Raw genomic sequence first — 10,453 nt, 5'->3', positions numbered from 1 at the left:
AATCGGAAAGCATCTACCTAGAACCACAAGATTGAGGACCTTTTGCAAATTTTTCTGGGGGCATATGGCCACCCTGATTAGAGCAAGCTTTGGAAAATTCCATAAGCACTTATCGGATCGATTTGAGTCACTCTACCCAGCTGATTCCCAAATCCAGTAAGACCAACTCCATCCAAGCTTGAGCTGGTATGCCGAATAACCTGAGCCACACTCCTTCCCCTCCAAACACTTCCTTTGGGGTCCATTTTGCTACATTGGTTATGTTCAAAGTATTGTGGAGCTCCGAGTCCAACAGGAATTCATCGTGCACCTGTTTGGATTTCCATACTATCAAAATTTTATTTGGGGAGATTCTCGTGATTTCACCTATGGATGGTTTGAAGCAGGATGCCCTGATGGTGCTTCGGATCTGGAGGATCAAAATGTCGAGAGAGTAGAAGAAAAGACACTTTTGCCTACAAAAATTTTCGTAGGTAAAAGCCCTTTTTTCCGACGAAAATTTTCGTCGGCAATTTCGTTCCTAAAAGACCGAGGGAGAAAACTTTTACCCACGAAAAAGATTTTTCGTTGCAAAGATAAGACTTTTGCCGACGTTTTTCTTTTGTAGGTAAAAGATTTTACCAACGTTTTTTTACGGGCAAAAATATTGACAAATCTTCTTGCCTGCGGTTATTTTCGTAGCTAAAAAGATTTACAAAACTTTTACCTACGAATGTTTTCGTAGCTAAAAATAACGACAAAACTTTTACCTTCTAAAAATATTTACAAAACTTTTACCTATGAAGTAATTCGTGGGTACAAATTGTAACAAAAGTTTTACCTACGAATACTTTCGTAGCTAACAATAATTACAAAACTTTTACCTATGAATATTTTCGTAGGTAAAAATATTTACAGAACTTTTGCCTACGAACCCTGTCGTAGTTAAAAACTTTTACGAAACTTTTACCTCCGAATTGTTTGGTCGGAAAACCCATTTTACAAAACATATACCTACGAATATTTTTGTAGGTAAAAATATTTTCAAAACTTTTACCTACGAATATTATCTTAGCTAAAAATATTTACTGAACTTTTACCTACGAAAATTTTCGTAGGTAAAAACGTGGATGAGACTCTTACCTACGAAAGGTTTCGTAGGTTAAAAAACCTAGAATACTTTTACCTACAAAAATTTTCGTAGGTAAAAGTGTCTTTTTTCTTTTCCCCATATTCCAGTAAAAAATTCCTGATATACACCTGTTACAATATTCCTGATATACACCTATTATATAAATATTTCATCATATTCACATTCATATCCATTTAAACCCAAAGTACGTAAATCCATCCAAATATAAACTACATCCATCAATATGACATTCATTCACACATAAATACATATAAGTTTAACATCATAAATAAAATAAAAAAAAATCACAAAGATGAAGGCGGAGGTGGTGGAGCATCAGTGGGTAAGCGTGCAACGTGAGCCTGAAACATCTCCGTCATCCGTCGCTCATGCTCCACCCGCATCTCCTCCATCCTCCTCTCCTGCTCCTCTCTCCCCCTCGCTTGCTCCTCCATCCTCTTCCTCTCCTGCTCCTCCCTCTGCCTCGTCAGATCCTCCATCCTCCTCTCTTGCTCCTCCCTCTGCCTCGTCAGATCCTCCATCCTCCTCTCCTTCTCCTCCATCTGCCTCTCCAGCTGCTCACTCTTCTTCTCCAGCTGCTCTCTGATGCCATGGACGACGACCCGTAGCTACTGAACCTCTTTCTCTGCGATATTAGCTCGGTGGGTGGCACTCTCGCTAACGACAATGGATCGGGTGGAGGCAGCTCTAGCGGGTGCCATGAGCTTGGCACCATGGCCAAGCCCATGCACATATCCAAAACGGGTGCCAAGCACCTCACTCAAGATCTCTGGCTCACTCCGCTGAGTACCATTAGGAGTGGGCTGATTGCGTAAGGTGCTGTAATGAAAACATATGAATTTTCTCTAAAAAATGACATTATTATAATTTAATGCAATTAAATTTTACAATATAAGGATTTTTATCCAAATCTCGTCGGCTCTAGGATGTACCCAAGATCCTGTCGCCTGTTGACAGTGAGTCCCTCTGTAGAGGTCTACTGGTCCAGGTTCCTGGTCAGTGACGGAATCTCGCTGCACAATCGAAAGGATAATAAAGTTAATATAAATGCATGGAAAGAATATATCAACTACATAATTATCAGTAATTTCTTACCATGTTGTGACGAATTTCTGCAAATGACTTTGAACCAGCTATGTGGTTCACTTCTAACTTTTCCCTGTTGTTGGAATTTATTTTTGCTCCTCTTCTGAACACATTATTCATAATACATTGTTATTAATTGCAAATTTAATTGTTACTTTAAGATATCGTAAATATGTAAATATTACCTGAAAAGAATCAGACGAAAATCTATCGCAAAGTATCCGCCAGTCATCATCGGTCACGTGCGGCGGTGCGGACAGTGCGGCCTCCTCGTGGCTCATGCACCGCTTGTGTAACACGGAGCGGTACTCCTTGAACCGCTCCTTGATCATGTCGTCGATGGCATTGAAAATGTGCGGAACACTCAAATTCAAGTCAAATTTATCCTGCAGTTTCGTAAATAATAAATTAAGGCAATAAACTTATTAAGAAAATAACTTAACCGTAAAATGAACTTTTATAAAATAAATTTTAAAAAACTAAAATTTACCTGAAAGCGCTGACGGATGAGCTGCCGCACATCATCTGTCACGTCTCCCCAGCGGGGGGTGGTGGGGGGATCAGAGATCGGCATAAGACACCGACCTCCGACGTAAACAGTCTGACATTGTTCCCAACAGGTCTAATGCAGTCCTGTGGGAACTCTACCGTCACCCTACCCTCGCGGGTAAGTCGCTCTAAAAGCAACTGACGCGTGGGTCCACGACCTCGTCGGTTGGTCGATGACGCTATTGCAAAAAAAATATGTAAGTCTAAACATAAACAGAAATCATTAAAAGAAATATATGTCTAGACTTACATGCAGTGCCCGGTGTATGCATGACTGAGGGATCAGACGCCTGCGATGCAACATGTGACGGCGATGCTGGCTCCGTCGCATCACAGGTAGAAGGGGTAGATCCAGTGCGCGAACGACATACTCTCCCACTTAGTGCCATCACTGAATATGTGCGAGCTACGAACTTATAAATTTAAACATTGTCAATACAAGTAGAATATACTAAAACATTATACAAGTAGTGTTGACGGTACAATGCATTTGTGCTTATGCTTAGAGAGATGATTAAAATATGATTAGACCATTACATTATAATGCAAGCGGAATATAATAAAACTGTAAACTTTAATCTATAACCATTGAAAATTCCATTACACATTGTCATTCTATATTAAATACACATATTTCGTTATAATACGAAACAACTTTGAGGTAAACTATTCAAAGTACTCCCTGCGTAAGCTATTATATGCTTTAGAAGCATATGTCATTTCGTGTGAAGCACTCGACATATTTACAGGCAACATGCCAATCACAATAGGAGAAATCAGGTCTCTCGGGACTCTATTCAGATGTGCAAGTGACAAAGTCGTATCTTTCATATCTCGTTTCACGTGGTTATATATCTCCATTAACCCCGAAATTTCTTTGAGATGACATAATCTTTCCTCTGAGTCATCGTCGATATATTCCACTATACACTCATCGACCAGACCGGGTATCTCTATGGCCCTACCAGAAGAAGATAGGACCGAAACGTCCATCTGCAACAGCTGATGAAGTATGTTGCGTGCTTTTGCTACGCTCCGATTTAAGGAGGACATGATCAGAAATTGACTCAACTGTAAATATGGATTATAAATAAGTTAATAAAAAGAATTAATTATGAGTTGTAATTTTCACGTATACATGGAATACATAAATTATTGGAATTGAAAAATGACATGTAAATCATGTGTACATTTAATAATCGTCGTCTGTATCACTATCGCTTAGGGCTATTTCTTCTTCACCATCACTATCGCTGATCAATATTTCCTCCTCATTATCCGCAACGTCGTCATCAATAAAACCGCTATCATCTCTAACAATATCACGTATTATTGAGGCATCAACATGATCAGGTGGTACAACATCTCCGTCTAATTACACCACATTAATATCAACACTTGAATCAGTCCCTGGATCTCTAGATGGCATGTCTTCTTGATATGCTTGTTCAACCCTAGACGTGTCATTTCCTCCATCCTCGCTATCTTCAACTTTTGGTACGGGAACGTTAAATACGTTCCTGGGCTTTATTTTTTGCACCACGTGCCAAGAGCTGCCTAACTTGGTGTCAGCGAGGTAAAATACTTGTTCGGCTTGGCTGGCGAGGACAAATGGGTCGTCCTTAAACCACTTTCGAGATAAATTTACACTCGTAAAGTAGTTGTCAGTCTGTATTTCCAACTTCTTATTTCCAATGTTCCACCAATCACATCTAAATAAGTACACCTGCTTTCTCATATAATAACTCAGCTCAATAATATCTGTCAAAATGCCATAAAAGTCAATTTCATCCTCCTCATTTGTTCCCTTCACAACTATTCCACTATTTTGCGTGGTCCTGTACTTCCCACGTTCTTCGGTGTGGAACTGAATCCCATTTAAAATACAACTTGTATATTTAGATACACGTCTGTCAGGGCCACACGCTAGTGAGTATAATGCATCAGACGCATCCGCAAAGTTGCTCGTGCATAACGTCTTCATCTATTATCATATACAGAATATAATTGTTTAGAGATTTTCATAGGTTGAAATAATGTGCAATACAACGAAAATGCTAAGTGTGGTGAGATATAATGTGAAATCTTACACGTTCGGCGAACCATTCTGCAAACTGATCCTGATGCATTCGATCATAATTTTTAGGAAATTTGGACTTCATCTCGTCTATGTGTTCACTATACACATAAATGGCACGTCGTCAGAAAGAAACATTAAGATCATTATATGTAGAGAAAATAATAATTGAGGGAAGACTTACTCCAAGTACGACTCTATCTCTTCACAATTATGCAACACATACCACCGCGCCTTTGGTAGATCAATATGGTCCATATCTTAAAACGTTGGGGATTCTAAAGGACGAACTTTATGTGCAAATACAGATATGAGTCCTTGTTCATGCTCCTGCCCTTCATCAGCATTCCGATCTTCTCGGTTGAATCTAGTCTCTATGCCACGAAGATACATGAAGCAAAATGTAAGGCACTCATTATCAAGGTACGCTTCAGCTATCGACCCCTCCGGTCGTGCCTTATTCCTCACAAATTGTTTGAGTGTGTGAAGGTATTTGTACACAAAACCACTATGTTATTCGTATGAAAACATGGATATATGTAATTTATGGAATGAATAAAAATTTTAATAGGTTCTACCACCTTTCGATCGGATACATCCAACGATATTGTACTGGGCCTTCAAGCTTCGCCTCGTGCGGTAAGTGAATCGCTAAGTGTACCATGACATCGAAAAATGCAGGTGAAAATATTCTTTCAAGTTTGCAAAGGATTATGGCAATGTCCCTCTCCAGTCGTTTAATAACATGTATATTCAATGATTTCAAACACAAATCCTTAAAGAATATCCCTAACTCAATCAGCGCCACACTGATATTCTTGCTCAGGAATCCACGAATCACAATCGACAGTAGGCATTGCAGAAGGACGTGATAATCATGACTTTTCATTCCCATTACCTTACAATCCGTAACGTTTACACGCCGAGATATGTTTGACGCATACCCATCAGGAAACTTCACCGATCTCAACCATTCACATAAATGCTTTCTCTCTAGTTTTGTCAACGTATAGCAGGCTGCTGGTATAGTATACGAATTTTCATGTGGCTGCAAGTGCAACTCTTTCCTTAAACCCATTTCTTGTATATCCAATCGAGCCTTGAAACTGTCTTTCATTTTCTTCTCTACGTTCATCAATGTTCCGAAGACATTGTCACATATATTTTTTCTCAGTATGCATGACATCCAAGTTGTGTCGCAATTTTAGATCACTCCAATATGGTAACTCAAAAAAGATGCTCTTCTTCCTCCAGTTATAGTCTAATACTGTACGTTTCCTCTTCTTCAAGTGCAATACCTTACCAAATCTAACTTCTCCAATGTTACTTAGTTGTTGCATCACATCTTCTCCAGATAGCTCTTTCGGGGGTGACCTATGATCTTGTTTGCCATCAAAGATCATCATCTTCCTGTGCCAACTATGATCGCTCAGAAGGAAGCGACGATGGCCCATATAAAATATTTTTCTACCATGCTTCAATGACAATGAATAAGTCTCAATACCATATGTAGGACAAGCCAACTTATCCTTCGTGCTCCACCCAGACAAATTTCCATATGCGGGAAAGTCATTTATTGTCTACAAGACCGCTGCATGCAATCGAAATGTCTGTCCTGCAAATGTGTCATACGTTTGTACACCTTGACTCCACAACTCATTTAACTCATCTACTAATGGTCACAAATACACATCAATGTCATTCCCAGGTGACCTGGGTCCAGGAATAAGCAATGACATCATGAAAAATGACTCCTTCATACACAACCAAGGAGGTAAATTGTAGGGCATAAGTACCACTGGCCACATACTATACGAGCTACTCATATTACCAAATAGATTAAAACCATCACTTGCAAGACCCAGTCGAACATTGCGAGAATCCTCTGCAAACCAGTCATGTTGCTTGTCAAAATTTTGCCAGGCTTCAGAGTCCGCAGGGTGCCTCAGTGTACTATCATCATGAATGCGTTTCTCCTTATGCCACCTCATATCTTCAGCCGTCTTACGAGACATAAACAATCTTTGCAGTCTGGGTTTCAGTGGAAAGTACCTTAACACCTTTTGTGGGATTTTCTTACCCTTAGCTTTGTCATGCTTCCACCTAGACTCTCCACATAAATGACACTCTTCAGCCTTATCATACTTTTTTCGATATAATAAACAATCATTTATACATGCATGTATGATTTCATAACCAAGGCCCAAGTCTCGCATTAAGGATTTTACCTCGTAATGAGACTTAGGCAATGTCTCACCGTCCGGTAATGCTTCTTTCAACAACTCAAGTAACATGTCAAACGATTTGTTACTCCAACGATTTATTGTCTTCAAATGAAGTAACTTTGTAAGAAAATTCAACTTGGAGAAGTTCTCACACCCCAGATAAAGTGGACGTTGCGCATCCCTCAATAACTTACTAAACTTTTCTGATTCGACATCACCCATTGGCGGAATATCTTGGCTACTGCTCGTCGCTGCAAAATCAATATCCGCAGTTGTTCCCCTAAACACATCCCCTATGATATCTTGCATTTCGTCAACGTTTTCATCCTCGTCATTCGGCACAATTAGGTCAGCAAGGACTTCAGTGGGCTCAACTTTATGGGTCATATCTTCACCATGATAGATCCACCAACTATAACCCTAGTCAATCCCAACTATGAACAAATCGTCATTTACTTTGTCTAAAGTCTTATATATCATGTTCTTGCATTTTCAACATGGACACCTAATCCTATTCGTTGAATCTGCCTGATTTCGCACATTTCATGAACTCTTAAATCCCTTGTTTATACTCTGGGACAAACCTGTTCTTAGCTCGCATACAACTCTTATCCATGTCTACAATGAAAATACTAAAGTCAGTTTACAGAACACAGGTCTGCTCCATTAATTTCGAGCAAATACATAAACACGGCCTGTCCAAATGGTTAGGCCCTTCCAATGCTATCCATAGGAAATGGACAGCTTCATCATGGTCATAATAGCAGTTCCCACTTTCCAGGGACCCCCGCTCATCCGGATAGCTCCGACGCACATCCGAGTCTGTTCCATCAATTCTAAGCTAATACAATTAAATCCTAAATTAGTTACTCATCCAAGATTGGATAGATTGTAATACTTTCATATTCTCATTTAAACGTCCACGCTGAAAATCCGGCAGCATCTTCCCATGCCTCTCCAGATAAGCTGATGTTACATTACATTCCGATGCAAAATATCTAAAACAATGTAAAGATATTAGGCATTGGATACAGAATGGAAGAAAAATATCTAGAGAGAAATGAGGAGATGGACCGCGGATCAGGCATGAACATTTAAATAGATTATATGAAAGCATACTATCCATCTAACCTTGAACTGTCCAAAATGGGACAATTTGAGCGATTTCTATGCCACCAAAAACACACCATATCTATGTATGGCCACATAGAAATCTCCAAATGAGTAACTAATTATCTAACTTAGAAATCTATAAATTACAAGTCACAACTATAAACTGTAATATGAACAATTTATGATAAGAAAATGATATATGAATAAATTATCCTAAAAATATTCTGCTATAAGAAATACATTCTTCATATCAACAATAGCCTAATGAAAAATAATGTAAATTCAAATTTAGATGGAAAGCAAATCCATATTAGTCAAATTAAACAATCAATTTCGAACTACGTCACAAGTCAGTATTAGAAAACATATCTCATGCCAAACACAAATTCTAAGTTAGTTATTAAGAATTCAATATTTGTACATTCAATGCATGCATGACACTAAATTTTTTATTAAGTAGTCTGTGGTTAATTTGTGTTTATATGTTATGCCACGTATACAATTGGAGTATATGCGTATGGGTGTCATATTCCAAGTGGACAAGTGGACTGATTTAAGCATTAGAAACAAACACATGTTCCAGTGGGCTGATATTTGCATCATTACCACAAATCCAAGTGGATTGATTTAAGCATCATAAACACATGTCCAAGTAGAGTAGACTGATTTAAGCAGACTGACTTCATTAGTTTGCTAAGCCTTAACAATATTATTTGTTAAGGTTGTTTCAGTAGAGATACTGTGTATAGCATTGGTATATTTATCAAGCTAAGGAAATCATAACTTAGACATTGGAGGAAGAGAAAGAAATCATCAAAGGTAAATTTAATTTATATTTATCAAGCCTAGCTCATTTCAGTAAGGGCAGTACAAGCCTAACTAACACAGTAAGACCGTACCAGCCTATGGTGACTCAACTCCAACTTACCCCTAAGGGCAGTACAATAATCAGCCAAATACTTCTCCACCTGATGACGGTTTGCAATTTTTCCTCTCAACTGAAAAACTCAGGCCACTTTCTTTTTCTTAGAATAAGAAGCAGTAAGAGAATCCCAATCTCTTTGGTGGATTCATAATATGTGAATGTTTTGGCTTGAGTTATAATTTTGTTTTGGCTTTGCATATATTTGTAAATTTTGGCTTCAGCCATTTGTTAACAAAATTTTCCAATGTTCCAAAAAAAAAAAAAAAAAAAAGCATTTGGCCGAAGGACTTGTGTTTCTGAAGACCAAATGGGGCATATAAAGTAGATAAGGTAGAAATGAATGGCAGTTATTTGTTGCTGGCTTCAGAGAGAAAAAATGGCTTTTAGATAAAATGGCAGCTTGTTCAGTCTTAGGCATGAGTATAAGAAAGATTCAGTTTGAAAATTTTACCCTTGTTTAGCAATCTGGTAAGTGGAGTGGATTCATGATGATACAAATATTTACAAATCTGTAGTCTATGAACAGGTGCATTGTCCAAGTACTTGGGTTTACATGATCTGCTATTTACAAATCTGTAGTCTATGAACAGGTGCTTTGTGGGCCCCATTTTTTTGACCAATCAATTCGATAACAACAAGACCAGTGGATTGCTAACTGTGAGGCCCATTGATAGTGATGTAGGTGCCTTACATCCATGATGTCCATTCATTTTGATAGCTTATTTTAAGGCATGAGCCCAAAAATGAAGCAGATTGAAAAAGTAGTGGTCATTGACCATTAAAAACTTCTCCTAGGCCATAAAAGTTTTATATTAAGATGATATTTATATGGTCCCTTCATCGAGGTCTTTGTGACCTTATCAACAGGTTGGATGGAAGATAAACCCAAGAAGCTTTTTATGATAGTTATTCAATCACCACTGCTTCCTATGGTGTGGTCCACCTAATGTTTGGATCTACTTCATTTTTTGGATCATGCCGTAAAATAAGCTGCCAAAACATATGGATAGCATGGATGTAAAGCACATACATCAAATTAGGCCCCGATGTAAGGGATCCACCAATCCGGGCCCCACCCAATCTGCTCCCTTGAAAATCAGTTAAGCTTTATCAAGTTGTTCATCACTGAAATCAGATCCTACTGTCCTGTAATCACCCTATGCATGGGATAAAACTAATCCAGATCGAGCGATAAATACCCGTAATACCCGTGTTTCATCCATGCTTTCCATTTATTTTTCCAGATCATTTTATGATATGAGACCAAAAATGAGGTATATGCTAATCTCAAATGGACCACGTTACAGGAAACAGTGTTGTACGAGCATCGATCATTAAAAGCTTTT

General features: G+C 38.5%; 1 protein-coding gene across 1 annotated transcript; it reads right to left on the bottom strand.

Annotated features, from left to right (window-relative positions):
- Positions 1-2,037: 2,037 nt before the first annotated feature.
- On the bottom strand, positions 2,038-3,435 carry LOC131244633 (uncharacterized). The gene is made up of 4 exons (XM_058244134.1): positions 2,709-3,435; positions 2,404-2,604; positions 2,228-2,321; positions 2,038-2,145 (listed from the first exon to the last, which is right to left on the bottom strand). The coding sequence occupies exons 1-4, from the start codon at positions 2,790-2,792 to the stop codon at positions 2,129-2,131; spliced, it is 396 nt and encodes a 131-aa protein (XP_058100117.1). The 5' UTR covers positions 2,793-3,435; the 3' UTR covers positions 2,038-2,128.
- Positions 3,436-10,453: the final 7,018 nt, after the last annotated feature.

The sequence above is a fragment of the Magnolia sinica genome, chromosome 4 (assembly GCF_029962835.1).
Source record: "Magnolia sinica isolate HGM2019 chromosome 4, MsV1, whole genome shotgun sequence".
Lineage (NCBI taxonomy): Eukaryota > Viridiplantae > Streptophyta > Magnoliopsida > Magnoliales > Magnoliaceae > Magnolia > Magnolia sinica.
This window is presented reverse-complemented; position numbering and strand designations above follow the sequence as displayed.

Bases quoted from the DNA above. Each gene is read 5' to 3' on its own strand.
- LOC131244633 (XM_058244134.1), bottom strand. From the start codon at position 2,792: ATGCCGATCTCTGATCCCCCCACCACCCCCCGCTGGGGAGACGTGACA. The intron at 2,605-2,708 runs GTAAATTTTAGT...ACGAAACTGCAG, and splicing joins TCATCCGTCAGCGCTTTCAG to GATAAATTTGACTTGAATTT. The intron at 2,322-2,403 runs GTAATATTTACA...TAATGTGTTCAG, and splicing joins TTTCGTCTGATTCTTTTCAG to AAGAGGAGCAAAAATAAATT.